Genomic DNA, 27208 nt, shown 5'->3' with positions numbered 1-27208 from the left:
GAAATAAATGTATGCAGTGAAACATTGTGCAAAGTTTCTGCCACTCTAACGATTCAGTATAAGCAAGATGTGACTTTTTTCCCTCAGCAGGTGGATAATAATAATAATAACACTTACAATATCAATAACCATTTGCAGAACATGTATTTTTTCCACATTTAGATCTTTAAGTACTTATATAGCTTTTGCTGACACAGATGGATAAAATGATACAGAATGTGAGGACGGGCTTTGTTTCAATATCGGATACCCAAAAGCGATCTACAGGGTCCCTCTGTAGCCAATGGGAACAGAAAAGCACACCGAAGGAGAGCTTCAACCTACTTATTTTAGGATGAGAAAAATCACCTTTCGGAGAGTGCTGTTCCTCTCTGTTGAACGAAAAGGGAGGCTACAAGCTAGCTTTAAATAGATGCCTAACATTTGGATGGATAAAGATATACAAGGTGAATCAAAGCTTCAATGATTCATCAGAAGCTGTCAAGTGGAATAGTATCAGGCTTCAGGTTTCCCTAAACTTTTCCTTGTGCCTTATCTTCTAGACTTAGCCTGTTCCCAGGAGTGCAACAGAGAGCTTCCAGGTACCCAGCCCTGTTGGAGGTAAAAATAAATGGAAAGGCATGAAAATGGATGAGAAGGCAAAAAAAAGTGCATTATATATGACAAATCTGTATCGTAAGCACAAAAAATAAAGCCTTCCAAGAGCAAGAAAGAAACAAAAGATGAGCCAGTTCATTTATGTCTCATCTATTTCATTTTTAGTGCTTAAGTAATAAAACAAAACAAAAAAGATCAATGAGACAATTTGAGATTTTCTGTTTTCATACAAGAAATTTCATTAAAAAGAAACAGCTTTTTCTGTTTTCTTTTTTTTCATTAGGAAGAGCGCAAATACAGTTGAAAGAGTTGATGAGTCAGGAGAAAACCTGGCAGACAGAAGGAACGTTTTGTCAGGATCAGGAGAGAGGACGCAAATGTGCAGAATGGCCCCATGAGCAGCAGAAAGATTGCTGTCTTCAGGAAGATCACTCTTTAATGGAAATATTGCCAAGTCTGTTCTTTCACTCCTACTGCGAGACACAGTCCATGAGCTCCGTCGTTCAGACGACTGACGTAGCCTCTCAGCCAGCCCTTCAGGGCTTGGTCTTGATGACACTGTCAGCTTCTCAGTTTGGTCAAGGACTGACAAGCTCAACTTCGGTAGCAGCGAACAGCATGGAGCACTGCCTCTTTGCCATGGGCCTGACATCATTATATTTCCCCAATCAAAGACTTGCTGCGAACTTGCACTTCTACAGACACTTCTCTTAAAGCATCCCCATTTAGTTTTAGACAAGCCTTTTCCAAAGCTAGGCTCCGAAGTCTATAACTGTACCTAAATATTCAGATAGACTAACACCCAAAATTATGTGACCATGGTCCTGACCCTACATCAAGCTGAAGCTTGCTTCTTCCTCAAGTCAATTTTTTTAAAAATTCGTGCTTGTGCCAGCCAACTCACTCCTCAGGCTCTTTCAAAAGACCTTCCGAGATGGTCTGAATATCATCAAGAACCGGACCTCTGCCTAGGCAGGAGTTTCAGTGTTATCCATGTTCAACCAGTTCATAAGAGCTGTTCAAGGAATCCAATGGAGCCAGAATAAAGAAAAGTAAATAGTATTAGTCCTGTATCTGTAGGAGGTGGACAGGAAAAAAGTGGGAGTCCTGAAGCTAAGAGTAGTCCAAGAGTCCTCAAGGTCAGTCACTAGCTAGTTTCTCTGAATCCTGATGCTCCGATATTGTGTTGTGTTGCAAATGACATTGATTTTTCTTTTATTCCTCTGAAAACCCAAACCTGTAACATTAAGTAAGATTGAGGGAATTTCATTTTGTATCCAGAATACACGAAGGAGACAGCAACCCACTATTGTCTGTCCCAGCCCATTAACTTTATTAAAAAATGCAACAGAGCTGATTTCTGAAAAAGCAATTTATCAGTCTGCAGTACAAATATGGTAGCAGCTGAAAGTTGTTTTATTTGAATTTAGGTGTTCCTTGGCCAGGATGTACCATCACACTTTCTAAGCTTGTCAAGACCGATAAAAACACAGGTCAAAAGTGCATGATAGGTATAATTGCCTTATTCTTCCTTATCTCCCCTTTAACCAAAATGTGTAAGCCTGTATTGCATTTCTTTACAGAAGAAGATAATTATTACTGTCACTGTCACATTTGTTTCTTGGTCTTGGTGACAAATGAATTAAAGCTGGCATCTGACCAAAGATCCTTCAGTTACCCTGTCAATGCTAATTCATGATACAATACATTTTGCATAGACTGGTGTAGGGAAGGAAGGATGGATCTATACTGTATAAAGTTCAGAATTTGTTTAACATGGAAGAATTTGGTCCCTAGTTACACTGTATGCTGCAACAGAGTAGGTATGTTTCCAGAGGGAGGGGAAAAAAGTCAGAGTACAAGTTTCCCTGGACGTTAATGGATGTGATATCACCAAATCCAGAAACTCAGCTGATAGAATTTGCCATCACGCCATTTGACCTCTTTACACTTCAAGTCTAACAGGTAGGTTTTAGATTTGCAAAAGCAGCCAGATTTCAAGAGCAGCTTGAACTGTTTTATGACTTACGGTGGTTACAACAGATAAAACAGACTAGAGACTAGGAAATAATCATACCTCATGCTTGAGAATGAACATTAATTTCAGAAGAAATTCTCCCTTTACTCAGCTTGCTGCAAATTTATTAAAAACATTGCGAGTTTTTTCCCAAAAATTTGCAGCATCACATACAAGCTATTTAGACAAGATATCACATCTAGCATCATCAATATTCTGTCCAGTATACGACAAGTCCTAGTTTACCAAACAATTATATCTGAGCTTTTGGCAGTGGTAAACTTTGTAAGCAGCTGTAAACTTTATTGACAATGTAGAACCAAATAAAGGTTTCCCTAAGAACTCCAATTCATAGCTCGATGCCAAATTAGCATAAGTGAAATATGAGTATTTAATATAATAAAACATGAGCTGCAAGCGTCTAGCTCATCCCAGGAAAAATGTGAAACCAGAAGGTATTTTAATGAAAAACTGGAAGCAAATATCACAATCTAATGTTTAAAAGCCATAAGAGTTAATTTTAGTTTGAAAGGAAATCATTTTTCAAAGTTCTGTACTCTGTTTAAAAACAGATTGAGCAAGTTTATTAAATTAGCAGACCACTGCATTTATGAAATCCATAAGTCAGATCAATGGTGCACAGTCAGCTCTAGAAAGTAATTGCTGGCTTCTCTCAAAATGGACAATCCAAAAACTTCCAAGGACTAGTTTTTCCCTCCATTATTTATAAGGAGCAAAACATGGTGCAATGGATTCTAATTCATAATGCCTTTTTAATGTTTTTATAGCACAACGTTCGGACTCATTTCTAATCTCTGCGGATGACAGGTTGCCATTATTGAATTTCCATTAATATGAATTATGGTACAATATATTTTACCCACTATTTTCCACCCCAGGACTAACGTGATTTTACAATAAAAAATCACATGGTCAGCAATTTTTTCGGAAACAGAAAGCACTAACAGCCATCAGAGGTTAGTCTTGCTACAACACTACACATCCAACCTTGACCTTGCATCCATCTGACTCTACAGAATCACCAGCCATAATCTGCATGCACATTTATGGTTGTTAAAATGCCAGTATTTAGGTAAGTGTCTAACTAGGGCTTCCAAGCAGCAAGTCAAGGCTTGCTCGGTGGGCTTTCCCTCTTCTGCCCAGCTGGAAATTACTTGGTCTTTTGGGCCAGGTAATGCAAGATGAATGGACGTGAGCTGAGTCCTGTCCCTCTTGTGCATGCCTCCAGATACTGATGTGCGTCTGAAGAACTCATTTCGCTAACAAAAACAGCTCTTAAGGACCAGGCAGACTCAAGGACACTTCAGCTCCTTTTGGTTCGCTCACCAGCAGCTACCTGCCACGGATATCTCTCCATAGGAAAGTCTCAATCCAGCTAAATGATTAAAAATTACTGAAGAGTAAGAATGAAAATAGCCATCCGGAGGTCAACGGGGCTACTCGCATGCTTGAAGGCAAGCATATACTTCATGTTTTACTGGATGTGTGACAGACAAAGATACGTGTGGTTAAAGAAATCCCCGAGCTGCGTGGTGTGGGAAGTGCATACCCGGGAAGCACACATACAGCATACCTGCAATGTAAATCTCCCACTGGAGGCAGAATATCGAGCTGTATGAATGCAGAGTCTCACCTACTATGACTGCTCTTATCTTTTATGGGCTGAGCCAGGATTAGCAGCATAAAACACACTTTAACATTATCACTAATACCAGTAAAGTATGGCAGCTGCTTTGGAAGAAGTCTTTGTTAATGGCTGCCAATGAACTTTGCGCAGACCTTGCTCCACCAGGGCAGAAAGCCAATATAGCGTTTCTCTTTGATTTTCAAAAGACACGTACAAATAAAAACCTATTAAATGGAACAAAGGACTTCCCAAATGCCAGAAATGGCATGGTCCCTGCTCTGAGGAGCTCACATCCAAAAATGACAAGAAAATGACGTGTGAAGAAAGAAACACAAGAAGCAAGTAAGTAGATGACAGGTAACGACGCTGAGTAATACCATACATGTTTCTGTACACACACGCCAAACAGGTATTTGGCAAGTCTGCTTCTAAATACAGATGCATTCAGAAATACTCCCAACCCAGCCATAATCAGAGGATTAGTTTTTGCCAGCATCAGGGTGGTAAATAGTTCTTTAGGAGGAATCCACGACAAAGAGGGCAAGGGGCTTGCAAACAATCTCTGGAAGCGCAGGCCAGGCATAGAGGATAAACAAAACATTTATCAGATAAGCAAACAAAAAGGTAATCCAAACCGGAGTCCTTGGGATAACAGATGGCAGGGTTGGGGACACAAAAAGATACATGGGTGGAAGCCGAGCAGGGGTTTGTTTGAATGCTTCTGACATTTCTTTAAATGTCAGCTCATAATTATGACATCTCCACCACCACCTTGGAGGTATATAGCCACTTCCAGCAGAGGCCTCGCAGCTCGCAGAAGGCTGCACTTTAGCATTTTGAGCTATCCGTCATGTTCCCACCTTTTATTCTGGTGAGAATGAACAAGCAAACACCAAACTCCCACTGAACACCTACTACTTCAGTTTTAATTTCAAGGTTTCCTCGCTGTTCAGTTAAACCTCTGGGTGTATTATACAGATTTATATGAAGTGCTACACACTGAGAAGCACCGTGAGGTAAGTGGGAGAAAGGGCAATATTTAAAGAAGTTTGGAGAATCCTGCGCATACAGCACAGTCTATAAATACTCCGCCGGAGAAGGAAAAGTATAATCTTTTGCATAAGTTTACATGTGTAAAACCTATGTTAATAAAAATCAATCCTTGTTCGCTATTTGAACACAAATCCCATTAATAATTCCATTAAGCTACCACTTCAGTTCATTATTTTACCCGTTTGCACTTCACTATATTCACTGTCAACATCTGCTGCTTTCCCCGAGAAAGAGGGCGAACAAGGCCACGCAATCGCATTCCTGTTCAACACTGTACCCTTGGCTTGCTGGCGAGCGGCGCTGATATAAAGGGCATCTCAACTCTCTCCCACCCAGCGACAGAATACATTGCCTTCCAACACAACCAGCCTCCATCCCACGACTTAACATCTAACATCCATCGCCGAATTCAAATTACCTAATTATCAGCGCGACTCAGCATGCTCGTCCAATACTTTACTAAGCAGACACTTTAAAAGGGGAAAGGGGGGCGAAAAAAGAAGAAAAGGAGGACTGACACACAGAGAGTAATAGGTAACAAGCAATGTAAGCTTCTATTTTGAAAGTAAAAGCTGGTGGAAGGCGGGGAGAGTAACAGACCCAGACAAATCTCCCCCCGAAACCAAGCCCCACAACACAACACTTTGATCACGTTAAACATTCAGGGAGGCAACAGATAACATAATCACAATGCACAGCAGGGTCCTCAGTGAAGAATGGGTACACGACTCTTAAAAGGTTATTACAGAAAATTTAAGCAAACCAATTGCACAGAGACCAGAGAGCAGCTAAACAGAGGTTTTCAGGACTTCTGTTCTGATGACGGAGGCTCATTCCAACTGGCTCAATTTGATCTAACAATCAAAAAGTCAAATGATATGAAGAAAGATATTTCCTCCAGTAAATTGAAAAAGGTGGAGTGGGAGCTTATTTAGATTCGCTTCCTGCAACTGCATTTCTTCCTTTTTTTCTTCCTTTCTCCAAGCAGTCTAGCTCTTTAAAAGGCCCTCAGCAGTGGTACGCACATTTGCACATTGCTCCATCTACGTACTTTGATTCTGTCCAGGAACACTCGCCTCCAAAGGAGAAGCGAACAGCCAGGGCACTAAACACAATGAAGCAGAAACACAAAGGGAAAAGAGCTGAGAAACAGAAGCTAATTTCCAACAGCACTGAACAACTACCCGGTTCTAACAGCGTTACATTTGACTGAACCTGACTGGCAAAACACCCCGCTATTAACCCCTAAGCTGTTCATCAAACAGACTCGTAAACCGCTCCTCTACAAAAGCATGGTAAATTTGGCAGATTTTATGGTTGATGGGATGAGGAAAGTGAGTCACCAGAGCTCTTCAAGAAATAACATCACAGGTGAGATGCATCAAGCTTTGTTTCTGTAGTCTCTTCTGAGGGGGAGTCTCCCAAATATAACACATGCTCATGGATTTCTGTCCAGGTGCCATCATAAATGGACCAATGGACATAACCTGCAATAAATACTTCAGGTAAAATATCCGGCACTGAAAAGTCTCCAAATTTGTCATCACTGACTAAAAATCAAGGCCAAATCCACTACACATGGAGACACACACATTAACGATGCTATTTTAATTTTGCTTGCACAGGCTGTGGCAGGCACAAGAGGGTGTGCACAGTCTGTGAGAGGCACTTGTGGGAACACTGAATTGACATCATATGATGACAAAAATCATAGAATCATAGAATTGTTAGGGTTGGAAGGGACCTTAAAGATCATCTAGTTCCAACCCCCCTGCCATGGGCAGGGACACCTCCCACTAGATCAGGTTGCTCAGAGCCCCATCCAGCCTCGCCTTAAAAACTTCCAGGGATGGGGCATCCACCACCTCTCTGGGCAACCCGTTCCAGTGTCTCACCACCCTCATGGTGAAGAACTTCTTCCTAACGTCCAGTCTGAATCGTCCCATCTCTAGTTTTAATCCATTCCCTCTAGTCCTACCATTACCCGACATCCTAAAGAGTCCCTCACCAGCTTTCTTGTAGGCCCCCTTAAGATACTGGTAGGCCACTATAAGGCCTCCTCAGAGCCTTCTTTTGTCCAGACTGAACAACCCCAACTCTCGCAGTCTGTCCTCATAGGAGAGGTGCTCCAGCTCTCTGATCATCCTCATGGCCCTTCTCTGGATACGTTCTGAATGCTGAAGGGGAAGCAAAACCTCAGGTCTCTCTTCTTGCAGCGCCAGAAGGACACACCAACAAGGCAGTTTGAAGCTCTCGACTCACGGAATCGGGCAACTTCTGTTAATGAAAGGCATTCGTAATTTATCTCCAAAAAATCAAGATGCGTACATAATCGTATTTCAGGCAGATGGAAATGGAAGCGTCCAGATGAAAACAGGGCAGGACACAAGGATATAACCATACTATTGGAATTTCCCCAGTCCTGGCAACTATCACAGGTTTATTGGGCCTTCAATGGCAGAAAGCAGTATTATTTTCTATTCAATGCTGTGGTGAGAAAGGAAGAGAACAGACAGTCTACTAAGCGAAAAATCAATTGTGCAGGTAGCGAGAGGTGTTTCTACTTTAACACTTAATGGTTAACGTGATCTTTCATACTAGCTGTATGCCAACATCCATCCAATATCTAACACATTCTCTTATCTCCAGATCCAACAGAAAGGATAAAAATCATTCCCTGGTACCAGCAACATCTGCAGAACATATTCTTCATTCTGATACAGGAACCGAATTTGCCAGCAATTGGTTGCCCATGTACAAAACCGTGACAAAGATTTCTGAAAAACAGCGGAAACAACTCCCTAGAAGATACACTAGACTCTCTTAGACCATATATTTCTGTTCATAATGGGAAAGTGGATTCACCAACCATTCTATTTCTGTGACAATTTACAATAGGGACAGACCACAGCATCCTAGTGCACAGGTACGTCGGCTGAAAGAACAAAGTGGAGATGTGCTCACGCTCCTTATTGTTCAGATACAACTCGGTCAAGTATGAAACTGTAGAGTCAAGTAAAACCAATTACACTTGCCTCAAACACAAAGCCATCATAGTAACTAGAAAACTAAACAGGGCCAGGACCCGTTATACAGCTCTGAGGCCAAAAGACATGGCCTGGCCACGTTCACAGGATTATATACTTTTACCCTCCAGAACAAGGTGGCTATATCCAAACTGCCGACTGGGAACGGCTGCTGGCCCTTGCTAATCCCCAAGCCATGCCTGGGAATTGTTTATGACAGCACTAGCTGGCCGAGGCCGAACGCAAGGCAAAGCCTGTGCTAACAATTTAATGGTATAGATGGTCAAGTTCCAGCTCTTGGGCCCGTGCCCTGGCACCGCTTAATCTACTAGTGTAGACCTAGCCAAACGCAATTGTATTGTGAGAAGAGCTGGCTGGAAAACAGACACAAAAAAAGAAGTAAGAGTATCTGACCAGATTTAAAATTTCTCTGCATTTTCACGATTCCCTTCCTTATTCTTCTGGGGTTTTTTTCTCAAGTTTTATTTTCCAGACAACCCTTTTTCCACAGAGGTGCCAAAACAACAGAAGGTCAAAACAGTTGTGGTAAACATGGTGTGCTTTTCATTTCGTACCCATGATTCAATGGTAGTTGCCAGCAAGCTACGGCGCTTCCAGTACAGCCAGATACGCTGTGGGAAGTGTCAGAAGAGTTTCAAATCAAGTGCCTGATGGAAAATGGAGGAGAAGGACTGGCACCGAGCTTTTGCTACCCTGACTCTTTACAAAGCAATCGGTGATGGGAACAATGGCAACTTACAGAAAAACTCAGGAATTACCTACATAACGTGAAGATGGAAATGAAGATGAATGTATTGAAAACTTGAAACAGCCGTATAATCCATAGATTAGATGACATCTAAAAAAACCTGAAATAGCATTATCCTGCACCGCTCCAGAGCTAAACTTTATTGTAAAGTAGTTTGTATTTCTAAGTAGGCTGAGAAAACAAGGTGAATGGCAGCTGTGTATGTGGCAAAGTATCTGTGATCCGTATCTTCAAAAACTGTATACATGTGTACGTCTTAAAGCAGCACAACTGAGATAATTATACATGTGTATGATGACCTTAAAACCCATCAATTCTACACATCAGACACTTTGGTCACAGGAAAACTACCAGAAGAATTATTGAGAGCAGTGGAAAAAATGTTTATGAAATGGAGTTTAAAACCTCATGAGCAAGAATGGAATTAATACACTCAAATTTTCCTCTATAATCCAGCTTGAAGAACCTTGCAAAGATAAATGCTAGACCTTTAAAAGCAGGGATGATAAAGATAATTAATGGAAGCTTAGAAAGAGAATAATGTCTCAAATCCATGTGGGGTATAACTACTGCTCAGCTTTTGAGGAAAAGGAAGATAAATTATTCAGTCTTACTCCATCCCAGCATGAGGCAGAAATTCTAAAGGAAACAAGCTGTTCAAAAACAAAACCATGATGACTATGCCAAGATAGGAGTTAGGCTCAGAAGACCTAAAATAAATCCAAAGTTCTCGTATTTATTGTCTGATGAGGATTCTGGGTATTGTTTTAAAGCAAACTGACAGCACCTCTGCCTTGTGAAGCATATTTAAATGGTGATTCAATTCTAGGATGTTGTCAGGATCGTATCACAGAATGCTTGTGGTTGGTATCTCATCGTGGCAGGCCATCAGGTTGGTCAGGTATGATTTGCCCTTGGCTGCTTCAGTGACCTTCAGGTCCTCTGTGTACCTGGAAATAACGTCAAGCAAGATTTGCTATACAATCATTCTAGACGTTCAGGCTGGGCTGACCAGCTCATAGTTCCCTGGATCCCTCTTGCCCTCTTTGAAGATGACCATGACCATTGTCTTCTCGACATCAGGAACATTCCTTGATCACCATGGCCTTTCAAGGATGATAGCAAGTGGCTTCTAAATGGCATCAGCTCACGTGTCTCACTCAATATCCCTTGATGTATCCTGTCTGGCCCCGTGGACTTGTGTATGCTCAATTAATTTAAATGGTCTGTAAGTCCATTCCTCGTCCTCTGTCCCTGTCCTCATGCCTGTCCTCTACCATAGGCCGTACTTCAGTCCCTCAGACTACTGCTAGGCTGAGGGACCTGAGAGAATCTGAGAGCAGTAATGACCAAGGCAAAGGAGGCATCAGTACGTCTGCTTCTCCTACGTCCATTTGGGACTATGTCGCTTAACCCACGGAGCACCAAGCCCGCATTTTTCTTGCCAGTATATTCATAAGCACGCTTCTTAGAGCTCTTCATGTCCATTGCCAACCAGATGACCTCCAGAGGTCCCTTCCAACCTCAACCATGCCTGCTTGGCTCTCATACGCTGGTTGAGCAATTCCTGCGCCAACAGGAGGTTGTCACTGATGAACAACTGGATCCTTCTGGGGACACTGCAGGGTCTTGTACAACACAGCTCCTCTTACAAGGACTGGCAGTTCTGAAAAAGAATCTGGATTTGCGAGGGAACACGTGGTCAAATTATGCTCAGCATTGCTCTTTGGGAGTGTTCCACTTGCTGGCTGAGAAATGTACCTTGATGCATTACTTCAGTGTTTTGAACGCATGGACTTTGCATAACACTTTGAGTTTCTTTGGGATAAAAGGATAACTTTAATTATATATAATATTATCATGTAAACAGTATATAATTTTAAACATTCAAATTACACAGCCTTTCTTGACATGTTTGTGCAACAACTTAGCAATAGTAAATATTATTCACATACTTCTCAGTGCTTTGTTTCAGGATTACCATAAAAGAACTGGGATCATAAACAGTAAGAAATAACGCTATGATATGAAGAATTTATTACTAGTTATTATTCATTATTTATACAGTGGGTGCATATCGCTTTACACACAAACACCACTTTACAGACAGCATATATTTCTCTGCAGAACTTCTACAAGCTTTGTTTTCCAAATTGAACCAGTTTGGTGACGCTAAATTGTAGTGGGTAACAACCACATATATTTCAGCTTGACAGGAGCAGAGAACAACCGAAAACAGAAGAGGCAGAGTGATTTCTGGGAGAGTTCAGTATAGAATTCCTCCAAACCAAAGTAAAATTTGCATTTTGTTTGCTGAAAAGTGCCCATTTCATCCACAAACAGAGTGCTAGAGCAGTTAACCAACACTTGGACACTTACTTAGTAATGCTTTAAATTCCAAGAGAAAACCCAACAAAATAACTTGGGTAGCTGCACGTTTATCCTTCTTCTACATCCTACCTTGAAAAGTAATGGTCGATTATAAATCTCTGTCAGAGCTGCTTCAAGAGAGTGAAACTGGAGCTGGGGAAAAGGGTGAGGAATTCCTTTCGCGGTCTCCCCTGCAGTACTCTTGCAGGCACTAACGGTAAGCCTGTGTTTTGCCCGCTCACAGGATGGTGAGTCACCGTATTTCCATTTATGCAGAAGATATCTGCATCTTGTCTGCATTGTTCAGATGGGATGGAGCGGAGTTCAGCATCGCTGGTGTAACGTGACTCCTGGCATTACTTCTGCGGCACTGACAGAGCGATCCTCCGTCGAAACAGCACAGGCCGCCTACCTTTCGTGCCATCAAGTCACAAGATCCTTGTGCTCCTCTTAAAGGTCTGGGCACTTTTTCAAGAGGATTTTCAGGATTGTAGACAGGGTGGTGGTGCTGCTTTAATGTCAGTTTGGAGCGTCAGCTCTGGCTGATCAGAGCTTCCCAGTATGCCCAGAGCGCATCAGCCTGTGTCCAGCATTTGCAGGTGCAACGTTCAGCAGTACAAGGAGCCAGAGAGCAGAGTTTAATGTACTGTTTATCACTCCCAGGGCCAAATTTATTTTTATGTCTATCACATAGACAACTGTTGTATCGAGCAGGAACTCAGGGCTCATAGAAATCATAGGGAGAGGTGAAGCTTGGCTCACTTCTATTTCTTTCTTTTTATTCATTTGGTTCATTTGTTTTGCAAGCAACTTGTAAATTGAAAACTGCAATCAGCAATTTGAGGAAACCAATGCCGTCAAGAAAATATTATCCATTTGGCAAACAACTTATTTTCCTTCTGATAAGCATTTAAATTGTGTTTTTAAAAATGACCACTGTTTTCCTGTTACTTATAACGAAAATGGTATGGAGACATTCTACCCAACCTTCTACAAACTGTTTGCATCGGGCCACTCTGTACCCAACACATACCTTAATCCACTTATCCCCTCTCTCAATGACTTCTCTGACATTAACCACTTCATGCAAAGCCAAAATCAGAAATTGCCTAGCTGAGAAAGGATCAGCTTTCTTGAAAATAATTTCCAGGGCCTACCTGGCAAAGTTAGGCATTGACAGCAAAAAAAAAAAAAAAAGGAAGCCACAAACTGATTCCTTGTAAAATTCTTTTTGTAGCTACGTTTGATGATGACAATAGCAATATGTTCCTAATGACAGCAACCGACCTTAGGATGTTATGCATCCACAACAGGGATAACCTGCCCTCCTTGAGAAGTATCGCTTCTTGAAAATAAAACCTCTAGAAATCAACAGCAAATCATAGGCAAGAAAGCTCTCAGGGAGGCTTTTTTAGCCAGACAGGAGGCTGGGCCAAATTTATAATGAAGCACCCGCGCTTCCTGAATGGCAGAGGGATATATTCTGCTGCATTTTCAATGGATAATCTGCAACTAATACACGTGAAAATGAAGTAATGACAAGAAAGAAATAAGAAAATAAAAAGAACTCTAAATCATTTCAAAGAAACAAGCACTTAAATCCTGGCCAATGCACACTTTGTTTAGGTTACTGTTGCTACTGATATTTATCCTTTTTGGAAGTCAAGATACTTTTTGATCAAAGTGCCAAAGCCTAGAAATACTCCTTTTTCTTTATCCAAAGCTGTCATGTTTGTGACCTTGTAAGTACTTGGCTATGTCAATTAGTGCTTCAAAAATGCTGCCTTTCATCTTCAAATGGAACTGGGCCTAGAAACTGGCCAGACCTCTTAGCTCTTTCAACAGATGATAAACACATTGCAAGTCAAAAAATCCAAGGAGCTTTTTATGACTTTACAGATTAATTAGCATGCCAGGGATTTCAGACCAATTTCAGTCTAATAAAGTATCCACAAAAGTTGACAAACTAAAACCACATTTTGTATGTTCCAATTTCTACACTATGAAAAATATGTAAAAACACATCTGAGAAAAAACACTAAAATTAGATGGTAAGAGGAAATGACAGATCATCAGCAGAAATTAAGCCCTCTCTAGGGCCACAGATCATTAAGAATAGCCTTCTACAGAGAAGCCTGAAAACTGCCCAAAGCATCTCTCTAGTTTGTTCAAAGGGAAGAACTGGTTCCTCTACTTCAAGGCCTTCAACACATCAGTTTTGGAACCCACCACTGATCTCACTTTGCGCTCTTGTCCCTTGGTGGCACAACTACCCCCTAGTAGTCATGATGTTTTCACAGTAGCTTAATATGATTACTTCAGCAGAAATCATTGCCGAGTTCAATTTACAGAGATTTTTGGTCAATTTGTAGTAAGTAAAAAGAAAGTCTCCCAGTCAACAATCAGACCTCCTCTCATTCCTAGTACAAGCTCTGTCCATTCCTCAAAAGCAACTCTCAAAATTATTTGGGAATACCAGGAGGATATTATAATGATATTTTTTTGTGGTGAACTGTGCTGGTTTCACCCAAGCTGGGCTGGTGCCATGGCACGTCATCACCAACGTCACACACTTTGGCTGTCTTTCCTTCCTTGCAGACTCCTCACCGAAGGCAGAGTCTGGAAGCTGCACTCCAGTTAAATGGTGTGTCACCCCCAAAGGTAAATTGTGCAAAACTAACTGAACTTTCAAACCTAGAGAACGAGGAGAATGTGATTTGGGCGCCAGGGAAAACTTGTCCTTGTCTTCTGTTACAAACCATTGAGTGTTACATACTCTGGGCATTGCTCTGAATTCCTATACATGCATGTAATATCCTGCCATAAATAGAGATTCATATACACCAGAAGTCTCTGCATAGGTGGGAACAGGCTTGCATCTTCTGGAGCGTGTCCAGAGAAGGGCAACGGAGCTGGTGAGGGGTCTGGAGCACAAGTCTTGTGAGGAGCGGCTGAGGGAGCTGGGGGTGTTCAGCCTGGAGAAAAGGAGGCTGAGGGGAGACCTTCTCGCTCTCTACAACTGCCTGAAAGGAGGGGATAGAGAGGTGGGGGTCGGTCTCTTCTCCCAACTAACAGGTGACAGGACAAGAGGAAACGGCCTCAAGTTGCACCAGGGGAGGTTTAGACTGGATATTAGGAAAAAATACTTCACCAAAAGGGTTATCAAACATTGGAACAGGCGGCCCAGGGAAGTGGTAGAATCACCAACCCTGGAGGTATTTAAAAGACACGTAGACATGGTGCTGAGGGACATGGTTTAGTGGTGGTTTTGTCAGTGTCAGGTTGATGGTTGGACTTAAAGCTCTTTTCCAACCTAGATGATTCTATGACCCCATGACCCATTTACCAATTAAACTGAACATTACTCTGTTTTAAAATTTATCCATAGGTAAAAATCCGCTCTTGGAAAAAAGTCAGTTGCACTATTTGACATCCAGCAACTGAAGCTTCACTTATCATCACAGTAATTTGCCAAAAGAATCAGGAGGATCTTTAACACAGCTTTTGCCATTATTGCACTCGGGCTGGACTGCTACATCGTGTCCAGGTCAAAGAACTGACAGGCTACTATCTGAAATGGTGACCAAAATATGCCAACTATCAATACAAACCCTCAGGGGAGTGGAAGAGTAGCTTCGCACAGCGAAGCTGGAAGAACAAATCCTATATGCCTCTTCACTGCATGTTTTGACTGTTTTCTAGCGACTGCTGTATTCCAATATTTATAATCTCTCTCTTTATGCAAGCCTCTTATGTTTTATAATAAAAAGAGTACATAAATTTCAGTTACCGTTGGAGAGCAAATTGTTGTATGTAATTAGTCATGTACAACATAAGGCGTAACTTGAAAAACAATTCATGTTTATTTTTGCTCTCCTTAATCAATATTTTAAATATTTGTGGAAGCCATACACCAGCTTAGCAAATCATCACCCCAGAAGTGAGAGAAAGAGAACAGACAACACAAATTCCGCAACGTACAGCAAATCATCTGCATATGACAGACTGCTGTTGAGGGAACTAAATTTTTTTGGACCTTAAAGGATGATTCCTCAGCCACATCGACTTGTTTTTCCTTTAACATAAGAATTTTCTTCCCTCCCCACACATTTTTTAACGCCATTTAGTTGCAGTGATGCATGGAAACAAAGACACTGGGGACGATTTTTTTCCCCTGCAATCCTTGCCTGACTTCCCAGAGAGGTTAACAAACGCTTTACCATCTCCGTCTTCTCTCCCACATCATAACTGTGGCCAACCACAGTGGGATCAAAACTACAGTAGCAACAACACACAAGTCTTAAATGCCGCGGGAGTACTGTAAGTACAGGAGGCCAGGATCACGTCTCAGTTATGCTATTTAAAGACTTAAGACTATATAGTTATCCCTGAGCTCAACTAGAGAAAATCTTATCGAAACTCAAGACTGGCATTTTTATAAAATTTGTCATAGGTTTAACCTTGAGAATAACAAATCATTAAGTGTGTGGAGGCTTAAGAATCAATTTATGTTCCAAGCAAAGGGTTTTTAAAATTAAGGTTGAAAAAAACCATCAGATCTCGCCTGGCGTTGCACAGATTCTGTTGATGTATCAATCTTTTCAGGCATTTAAAAATAATACAGAGATGATAAAAGTAAATGTTCTATAACCAAAAAATCTCTTGGTAATAAAATTTCAAATTACAGCCCATGACAACACTTCTAAATTGAAGCTGTGATACAGGAGCTTTGATGGAGAAAATTGTACAAGTAACTCGCAAAGTAATTCGGAAAAGCAACAAAGAATGAAGGTGCTGCTGAGATGAACAGAAAACATAGCTGGAATGGTGTGCAGCATCCTTAAATGAATTTTAGACTGTTTTGTTGCCAATATCTTAAGCAGTGCTGCAGTCTTATATGGATTTCTTTGATAGCTTCCTTCTACCAACAAATAACCTCACTGCAGGAAAAAAACTCCCAAACTCCACCTCACAGACAAACCCAAACCTGAGCTCAATCATCATACATGACTGGGCTCAAAGTATGACAAATTGATCCGAACGCCGCAGTTTAATGGCAGGAATTGCAGTTTCCTATCAACTACTTCAGGCATTCAAGGGGTTGACGAGGTATCTCTGGCAAAGGACTCATCCCTTCGAACGGCACTGACTCGGGGTGCTGGTCTGTGGCCCAACGCTTTGGTTACAGCACCATGGAAGAAAAGCCAAATTGAGTAAAAGAGATGGAACTTTGCTCACAGTGGCACAGAATGAGCAGAAAAAACAATAACCACTACCTCCGAGTGCCTCAGCTTCCCTGTCGGTATACTGGAGTGCAACATTAAACTATTTCTTATGGGTTGTTGAAGTTTAAATCACTTTTCTGATGTCTTCTGGCAGCCTCCGATTAAATGGGTTACAACAGTACAAAGTATCGTCGTCATTTGTTCAGCAAAAAATAAAGCTAAGGAAAATACAGCTTTTTTTGTTTAAATAACTCAGACCAAACATCCATAACCACTTAAATGTGGCAGATCCACTAAGTGTGATTTGTACCAAAGCATCTGTGGTAAGAAGGTTACAGGTATGCTTTGAGAATAAATTTCAAAGGTCTGCAAAGTATAATTAGTTCTAAAGTTCTCCTACACATTAATAATTAGCAATAAAATCCTTCAAAAGCCCTCCACAGAAAGATGTAAAAAGCTCTTCCAGAAGCATAAAAACACAGAGCAAACCCAGCCCCCTCATAGTTGGTGTTATATTTCTTAAGCTTCCCTCTGAAGATGGTTTCACCTCTCTCCAACAGTTAATTTGATCAATTTTTTCTCTCCCTTCCAATGCTTTTTCCGTTCATATTACATAACTCAGGATGAAGTCTTTAATCTTGCATACATTTACATAATAATCTAAAGACCAAATGGTTCACCCAGATTAGATAGTCTACTGGTCCTTAAAACCATTCATCTGCAAATTCCATGACCGATTCCATCACCAACACAGCAAGTTTCACGGTCCAGTTACATGGCAGAGGGAAAAGAAGTTTTTTCCTCCATTTTGAATTTGTCACTTTAGGATTCTGTTAATTGGGAGATGAAAGACAGGAATATGACCAATACAGGTATCCAGAAGACAGATCTTGTCAAACGGACTTCATTTCAGTCTTTGACAAGATTATGACTCTGATAACATGTAATGGAGGATGATGGCATGTATATGTATTTTTAATAACTATTGACTTAGCACTTTGGCTAAAACGCCTGGAGCAATTATTAGCTGTGCAGGTATGAGAAAAGAGGAAGGGAGCAGTTTTATTGCCATGCAAGCGACTGGCAAGTCTGATGCTGGAAGGATGCGTATGGTTTTGGTACCTATATTTTCAAAGGCAAATGAAAAATGGAGGGGACGCAAAAGACACACAGTTATCTGGAGGCTACTAAAACTGGTGAAGCGCAGGAAACTAGAGGAACCAAGGACCAAACGTCTGAAGACAGACTAAATGGTTTACCAAAAAACATGAAACAAACTTTTACCTGGGAAGATAATTAATTAGTAGGAACACAAACAAAGGGAGGTGGAAGGTTGGCCTCTACGCTTTGAGATCTTCATACCAGCTCAGGAAGATGTGCTAAAGTCAAAACTGGTAACCGGATGACACAGAGAGTCCTCTCTGTCCTCAGCCTGGAAGAACATTGCTGGCTGTACCCACATCCTTGAAGCATCACACAAGGAGAACCAGGTTCTCAATCTTCTCGCTCCATAACCCATGATTACTTTCTTTATTCACAATGTCACCTCTTGTGTGGGGCACTCTCTTACCACTGAGTTTAATGACATCTGCCACAATGTTGGGGAAGGTTCAGACTGCAGAAGAGCAGCTAAGCAATCAAATATCCCTCTCCCAACCACAGAACAGAACTAAGAAATTCAGCTTAAGATGACACCTGCCCCCCATGAGCCGGTACCCCATAAACGTGCTCACAAAAAGGCTGCGGAGGACAGACTGTGAACTCTCCACAGCTCAAGGCAACTCAGCACATTCCTGTTTTTTAAAACACACCAAGCAACCGCGCTATTCTTCTAACTTGTGATTTCCTCATTATACGGATTTAATTTTTTATGCCTAACCATTAGCTGGTTTCTGCAAGGGAGAAGCACTGGCTGGTTACATTGCTAACCACAAGCGTATTTCTGCTGCGGGTGAAGGAGAGAGATGGAGTCAGGCAGGGTGAACATGAGTATGTATGAGCACCTGATGTTTTTTTCTGACATCGTTCCACATCATTAGTTGGAAGCTTGCTAGGCACCATACCCTTACATCTCTGTTCATTCTACCTACCTCACTTCTCTTTCAAAGTTTTTTCCTCTTTAGTACGTGCAATTTTGAATTTTTAGAGCTGTTCAGCTGATTCTCAGAAGAAGGGCTGGGGCAAAGACTGTGTGCATTTTTACACATTTATTTTATGGGAGATTACGCAGCTGATTAACAGTTCTCAGACTAAAAAGTGTCCCATGTCACGTCCATTCTTGTCTATTTATTGCTTTTGATCTATTCATGCCAAAACACTCTTACTAATGAAAGTCATCAGAAAATTGTCTAATAAGGCAATTTAAAAGACAGTTCACATTGAACATATGATCAAAAGGCATTTAACTTGCTGTTCCTGCCTCCTCTCCCCCAATAAACACATGGTTTACTGGCACTGCTATGCTTCAAAATGGTTTGGAACATCTGGGAGAAGGGCTGATCAGCCCCAGACAGTCATTGGACTCTAAGCAGACCCAGGAACAAAGGTCATGATAAATGAAATGACTGCTTTGGCTCCAAAATTGCCTCAATCTTCTCCAGACAAAGCATGATTGAAACGCATCTATCTATGGATAGCATCTGGAAGAACTCTAAATATGTTTTGATCAGAATCCGATTCGCTTCTTTCAAATGAAAATAATTTGAAGATGCCATGGAAAATTTTTAAAACCAATCCCACTGTAAACTTCAGCCTAATGTTTCCTTCTGCAGCACTGACCTTGTTTTTCTACAGTGTGAAAAAAAATCAATATAATAATGGTACTGCAGTAAAATTTAAGCTTGCTCTTAGCTTACTTTAAATAACTTTATTGTCTCTTTTCCCCCTGTCTGCGTCTGCTGCATTTGGCACTTGCAGTTATTAAAAGGAAACCAAGTTGAAAGAAAATGTTAAATATCATAAAAAGAAAACCAGGAGTGCTTTTGGCTCACTTTGCTAATGCCATGGTCACCTTTACAATTTGCCAGGGTTTTCTATTCCCCAGCTGTTCTACCTGAATTTGCATGCAGAAAGAAACCCCAACTTTCTACTGGAATAACAACTTGTACTTTGCAGATTTAAAAGAGCTTAGTGTTTAAAAAAACAATTTCTCTTCCCTCCAGTTATATATTAGAACAAAAAAGCCCAATGGTTTACTAGTGATTTCAATTCTTTGCTGCTTAACATTTTCCTACTCCTTCGTGTGCATTTTTGCACAAATGAGAGAGCCTGGTTATAGCAGTCCCACTGTTGGACTCCAATTTGCACTAAGAACGAGGTTTTGAAAACCTTACAGGGAAGTACCAACTAAAGAGAAGAAAAAACACCATTCAGCCAAAATTATGCCCTTTGGTCATTTTGCACTCCCTCTGGATGAAAACCACATCCACTTGTTGTCAACCACAGCTCTGCCTCGGTCAACAGACAAGAGCATTCCCAAAAGCAAAAGTGGGAACCACCCGTTCCAGGGAAAGCAACAGAATGCCCAAATGTAGGCAGTGCTGAAAGGAAAGAAGCATTTGCTCTGCTTGGGCCTCTCAGGAGTAATGGGAACCCTCAGACTTGGAGCAAGAATGACCTACTCTAGTGTATGCACAACACACAAAAGGATAAAGAAAAACTAGACTTCCCTTAGAAATTTTGTTCTTCCTCCTCTTGGCTATACCATGAAGAAAGATTTTGCAAAGGAACAGATGAAGCTCCACCTCTAACATCCCTTCAAGACATCGACCCCAGAAAAAAAAAAAGGCTAAATTCTTACTTTGGTAGTTGAAGCTGGAGACGAGTTGGCCACCAGGCTCGTGATCACATCGCTGTTGACGGTGGTGCAAGTGGCGGTGGCTGGGGTGGGGAGCCGGGAGGGGACGATGGGCAGGGGCAGCAGCCCGGGGCGGTTGTTGCTGTTGGTGCTCGCGGCGCTGCTGCAGTTGGTGCTGCTGACATGATTGCCGTTGGAGCTCCAGTCCCGGCGATCCCACCCGGCCCGATAATCTCTTTCAAACCGGCTGTGGTGCCGTGACATCTCGGTGGAGGGCAGCTTCTTCTCAAAGGGAACGTGAGAGCTTGCCTGAAAGATGAAAACCAAAGAAGTGTTAGCAACAAGGTCCCAGCACAGTGATTGTACTCTATAACCACCAGGGCAAGCTCCTGCTATGCCTCCTCTGCTTTAGGAGAGCACTGTTTCTCCCCTCTTCTCAGCTAAATCTCAGGAGGAAGAGAGGGGTGTTGTAGTGAACGTTAATCTAGAACAAAAATGAGAGAGTTTGGACAACTACAAGCAGGTGGTGGAGAGACCAATCCCTCAGACCCAAGGAAACACCATCTGCCCAAACTCTCCAGCAACAACGCACAAATTACAAAATGCCACGTAAGAAGAAAATCATCATTCAAATCTTCTGCTAGCAGGAAAATGTTTCCAAAAACTCCATCTTGCAGTTTTGTCAGTAGCCTGCAGATCATTTCTGTGGCTCTCTTCTACACCTGATGTGTGACCAAATATGAACCCTGAAGATCAGGGGGAGAAAAATCTACCTGCAAAAGCTATCCACTACTTCTCTGGTTTTAAAGTTGAATATTGCTTTATGCAGCCCCCTCTTCTTCTTTTTGTTAGACCTCCTCATTGGAAGCTCCTACAGGAATAGTTCACCCTGTGACGCCTGTGCTCCCCGCAGCGTGGCTGCTCTCCAGGGCAGACCAACATGTCCTGTCTCCTCCTGTGCTTCTGGCTAGACTTAAAACACTTAATATACCCTAAATGATCAAATGACCAAATCGCTTTTTGTGATCATCCCGTCCTTATCATTACTTACCTCCTCAGTCTTTGTTATCCGTAGATTTTATCTGCCAGGAGCAAGACATCTGCACACAACACTGGGAGTTGAGACTCCCAATATCTAATCCTACTTCTGATAATTATATATGTTACGTAGCCTAGAGCAGTTACTTAAGTCTTCCTGTCAAGGTCTCCTAACCTCCAGAATGGTGGCAATAATGCTATTTTCCTAGCACAGTTCAGAGTAAGTGAAAGTTTACAGCAACTGAAATTGAAGAACAGTGTAAATAAATGCTAAATATATTTATTCCCATAAATAAATAACGTGTATCTAGGTCACTGCAGCATCTGATTTATTTTATTTGCATCAGACGATCCAATAAGTTCTTTGTAATAATAACATCAGGTCAGTTGAAGCAATTTTGCTGCGCAAATTCTTAGGCACAAAAATGGACAATAAAAATATCTGCTTGGCTGAGGAGGGAGCTGGAACTAAACTCACCAAGAAACTTAAAGGTAAGAAACTACTTCAGAGAGATATTACTTAGAAGTAGCAAAAACCAGCGTGTCCATCAACAACGCTTGTAGTTATTCACCTGGTAGAAATTAAAAAGAAAATGAAAAACGAAAAACTACTATTATGACTAAATAATTAAAAGGTTCACCTGGTTCACCAGAGAGCTACTACCTTGAGATGAAGAAAACTCTTCTCTCGGTTAAGAATTCCGTAATATAAAAGTGTATTAAAAACCCCCCAAATCCCTCCACCATCATCACCTTCAACAAAAGGCTGAACCAAGTCTCCCAAGAAGCTGCATTTGTGATGCGGTTGCCCCTCTGTAGGAGTGAGCACCTCCAGTGAGAGCATATACAGGAGACCACACAGCAGTGTTGTAGATGCTGACCACAAAATTAACATTCCCCTTAATCCAACAGAGTCAGCTATATTTTCTCCAGTACAATGTGATACAAGATTTGACTTGATGATTTGAGGGTTGAGGATTCGTTGACATTTACTTAGAATCTTCTTTTGTGTCCATTAGACACTTTAATTCAGAAAGCTCATTTCATATGTTCCAGAGGACCATGTGGAAATGACAGTTATACACCGAACGTGGCAAAAACCAGAGACACAAGACCTGTGAAAGATGGCATACTGAAAACAGAAACTTTTGTTTCAGTAGAGGTGAAGAAAGCAAGTTTTTCCTCCAGCGGCAACCATTCAGAATAAAATCAGTACCTAAAGATATCGTCCTTAAAGGTTAGAAATTCCACAGGTATAAACCCCCTTCCTTTTGCTTTTATGAACCTTCTGCAATGCCAGGCAAAAAAGGGAGACTGTAAACTGCAAGCTACAATTTCAAAATATCCTTTATTATTCCTTGCCTTTGGAAAAGTTTCTTTTTTAAATCCGCACGGCCTCCACCACTGTATGAAGCTATCTTTTGTGACTGTTTGGATGGTGGCTGTCAAGTGAATGCCCTTCTCCTTCCGAGCTCGAGGATCTCCATTAGCTGTATTAGTGTACTTCTTGACAAGGCAACCAGAGAGAACCAAATCACATATCCCCCACCCACCCACACACTTGAGTATATCTGACATTTAATTCAGCGGAGAGCAGAGGCACACATGCACATAAGTCAATAGCTAGCAGTTTTTGCCACACGATCCAAGACACCGTGCCCCCAGCAATTCTGCTATCAGATGAGACTGACAGGCAATTACGTCAATAACAAGCAAGAAAAAAGCCCGCGACTAAGCCACGCATTAAGAATTTTACTTAAAACCCCCCACCCTCTTCACGAGCAAATTCACTTTGTCCAGCTACTGTATTTCATGGTATTTCCAGTAAAAAATAAAGGCCAGGGATGAACGTCACGGTTTTTCTATGCATTGTATTAAATACACACTGCTTGTTTCAACATGTCATTTTTGGCTGGGTACAAAGATATTTGACAGCAACAAGATGTGCAGAAAAACCAGAGGGGATAACTATCTAATAAATGAGTATTCAACTGCTAGTGCTCCCTATTAATTGTTTAAAATTAGAAACAATATAAAATGTTCTCATAAATAGCTGCGGGGTGAGGTAAGACATGGTTTGCGAACAGGCTAGCTAATTTTTAAATAGATTTTTGGATCCAGAGTTTATGCTTTGTCTGGGCTATTTTTGTCAAGGATGATAATCACAATAATAATGCTTTAAACGTATTTTGCACTCATAAGAAAAACTTCTCCAACAAAGTGTGTCCCGAGCCAAGTATAATCATCACATTCCTCTGCACAGAACTTGACACAGGGCAGCCTAAACCATCTTGAGAAACGGCAGTGACGGAGGCCAGTGGAAACCACACACGAACAGCAAGGAGGGCAGCAGTCATCGAAATCTAAGATGCACAAGCATTTTCATCCTAATCCAGTCGTTACCAGTTCCAAAATACCCAATTCTATGCTAAAATTTTCCAGGCATGGATTCTTCTGGATTTTTTTTATTAAGAATAAACAAAAAAAAAAAAAACCCAAACCAAAAACATTTCTGTTAGGGAGATGGGGAGAAGAGAGAGAGAAAGATCAATACCTAAAACTTACAAATACTAATATCAATAGCTACAATTAATTCGTATGTTTTCCCTTTTTAAGGGAAGTTTAAGTTTAAAGTTTTCCTCAACGTTCCTATGCATGCATTTTTCTCTTAAATAGCTTTATGTCCCTCTAAACAGCACTACGGAAGAGAAAGAAGGTTTTTTACCTTGTTTTTCAGACTTGGGGAACTCCCAGTGCTGTCCGCACTGGAGTCACTGCCCCAGCTGAGCCTTGGCTAATTATAGATCTATCCACCTCAGTTTTGGGGCCGATTTTTCAGCTAGCACAAAGCTCCCCGCTGTAACATCTCGGAGTCAGTTCTTGAGCAGATAAGCTTCAAGCTATCTCAGATATGTCTACCCTACATCAGATCCATAAAACCGCAGTGTAGACATAGCTGGCAACAGAAAGAATGATTTGTGTATCTCAGAATAGAAGTCCATGAGGAGGCATACAGCATGCTGTTACTGCTGAAAATCACTCCGTACAGCTAATTCAGCAGACATACTATCTTGTGAAGGTGGTAAAGTCAATGAGACAGGCCTTCTCCCGCTCTCTACTCAAGACGTAATCACTGGAGTAGCCGGGTGTCTTTAATCTTGACTAGAAAGGAAACGTGTGTTCCTGTTTGTCACATAGAATCAAAGGATTTTGTTGTGCAGTCAAAAGGAACAAAAACTCTCTTAGAGGGGAAAAAACCCCACCCTACTAAAGAGAGAGAAGAGAGAAAAACCCAGAGCTGTTACTGGATGAACTGATAAATTCAAAGCAAAAAGGAGATCACATTGGTGTTAAGGGAAAGCTGTGGAAAAGGCTATAAGCTAAGGAAGAGAGATCGAGCAACCAGAGGAAAATAAACATCCCGTGACAAATCTGAAAACGAGATTTAGTGATACGGCGAAGCAGGCAAAACGCCTATCTCAGTCCCCAAAGACTGCATCGCTGCGCACGCGGCGCAAAAATCATGCCAAAACATAGCCAAACCTCTCGGTTTCAGAGATGGGTTATGCAAGGTCCTCCGGAGCCAGGCATCAGGATTGCACACTCACCCGACCCTTTCCTCCGAATTTACTTTCCCAGCAAGACAGGCTCGGGAGGGTAGAACAGGGAAGACTAAGAGAGTAATGAAACAATACCGAATGCCCTTCTGAGGGATGTGACAGGCATCTCGCCTAGCCCTCCAAGGCCAAAATATGCAATGCAGCAGGTGAGAAAGACCATAAAAAGAAATGACTTTAAATCTATCGCTCCTGAGGGAAAGTAAAATGTGAGAGTAGCCCTGCTAGAGAAAATAACTTTTTCTATGACGAGGAGTTTTAGAAATGTCTCATACAAACAGCTTGCTCAACAATAAAATTTGAGAAAGTTTTTCTGCAAAACGTGAGCATCTCCGGAACTACAATGTGGGGCGCCTACACAGATGACGACATCCAGTCTCCAAATTTACCCAAACCACTGTGGCCATTTGGAAATCCTCCTACCTTCATAGTTTAAAACAACCTTCCTCCTCGTACTGATTTTTTGCCATTTTTCTCATTTTTCTCTTACGTTTGTGCCTTGTTTCCACAGCTTCCACACACATACACAGAGGCAAGAAAAAGACCAGAGGCATTTGAGATAGCAGCGTGCTAACTACAGGCCTCTTACCAGGTTCAAACAGATCATTGCTGCAGATTTATTAAACTTAAGTGATTAACATTTCATTTTATGCTCGATACATTCCAACACAGCCCTTCTTCCCCCAAGCCCAAAACACTCACTGTTCTGCAGAAAAAATGTTTCCTATTCATGTTCCTCTAAATGACAGTCCGGCTCGAGCCTTAGAGCAGCTTTTTCCCTGTGCTCCACGCTTATCTAGTCACGGTCTCCTTAAAACGCCTGTCCTCACAGATATAAATATAAGGAAAAACAGGCTTTCAGCCAGTCTGAAGCTAGAGAATCAGATTTCTTAGACTATTAGTCAACTTCATTAAGTGACTTCAAAAATAAAGGTCAACCTTTTAATTTAAATTGTTCCTGGGTAAGCATTTGTTTCTAAATTTACCTTTTAAATAATAACATTAGAGAAATATGATAGGCAAGAGGTTGGGAGACAGAGCAACGGAAGTAGATATATGGTCGTTAGGGAAATGGAAGAAAAGAAGAAAGAAAGAGTCTGAAGCATTAAAATAAGCAGCTAAATAAGCCTTATGTGTTTTCAGACTGGATGAACGGAAGCATCGATAAAATAGCCTATTAGAGAGCTTCAAAAGCAGTTAAGTGCATGTAAAGTCTAAGTATTTTATGAGATCCACACAAAAAAAGAAGATGAGGAAGACGAGAGAGATTTGCTGTAATCAGATCTAGCATGAAGAAGCGTAACTGATAAAGAAGGCGGCCTAAGTACCTAAGCTTGAACGACTTCACATACACACTGCAGGGAAAATGCTACTGGAGGCAGTTTTATCAGAGCACACCGACACAACAACCTCTTCCTGAGGCACGGGGCTGAAGACATAATTTATGCATACGGCAGCAAAATCACACTCAAATATATCAGTGTTACCACAAATTCTGGATGTAACTCAATAGTCATACAGGCACACATATTACACACGTGTAAACACGTCTTTAAGAAAACCTTACAAATAAAATAGGATGCCAGTAGACCTGGCAGCTTCAGGAGTTACTCTCCACTTCAGAAGTGTCACAAACAAAAGGTTTTATTCGAGCTCAACATTATTTATAACCTACAAAGACTTTCTTAGACACATATGGAATCACTGTTATAAGCCTACATGGATCTGACTAATCCATTTTCACAATTTTTACTTAACTTCTTTTTTTCCATTTGGGTGACTTCATTGAAAGCCTTCTTTGTTAGACGAAGGCAGTAGGAATCCAATCAAGAGATTCTGTAAAGCTGAACTACAAGCAGCTGTGTAGAAAGATAAGACCCAGAAATATTTGAGGGGCAAGGAAACAACTTTATTATCAAGCAAGGTCTACTTTTGTAAACCCCTGATTTAGTCTTGTAAACAGTTGTAAAGCTCTTGTAAAATCCAAGACAAGGCAGAGAGACTTGAGCTGCTTTGCTACAATCAGATCTTCAAAAAAAAAGAAGAAAAAGA

The 27208-nt window shown here is 41.3% G+C and overlaps 1 protein-coding gene across 3 annotated transcripts in view; it reads right to left on the bottom strand.

Annotated features, from left to right (window-relative positions):
• KLHL29 (kelch like family member 29) overlaps window positions 1-27208 on the bottom strand; it is a 402404-nt gene that overhangs the window by 225275 nt on the left and 149921 nt on the right. For all 3 annotated transcript variants that reach the window (XM_063330556.1, XM_063330557.1, XM_063330558.1), the window contains one exon: window positions 20505-20810. In XM_063330556.1, coding sequence (XP_063186626.1) covers window positions 20505-20765 — 261 coding nt within the window. In that variant the 5' untranslated portion in view covers window positions 20766-20810. The remainder of the gene's footprint in view (window positions 1-20504; window positions 20811-27208) is intronic.

The sequence above is a fragment of the Chroicocephalus ridibundus genome, chromosome 3 (genome assembly GCF_963924245.1).
Source record: "Chroicocephalus ridibundus chromosome 3, bChrRid1.1, whole genome shotgun sequence".
NCBI classification, from domain to species: domain Eukaryota; kingdom Metazoa; phylum Chordata; class Aves; order Charadriiformes; family Laridae; genus Chroicocephalus; species Chroicocephalus ridibundus.
Note: the sequence above shows the minus strand (reverse complement) of the source record. Positions and strands in the feature narration are given on the sequence as shown.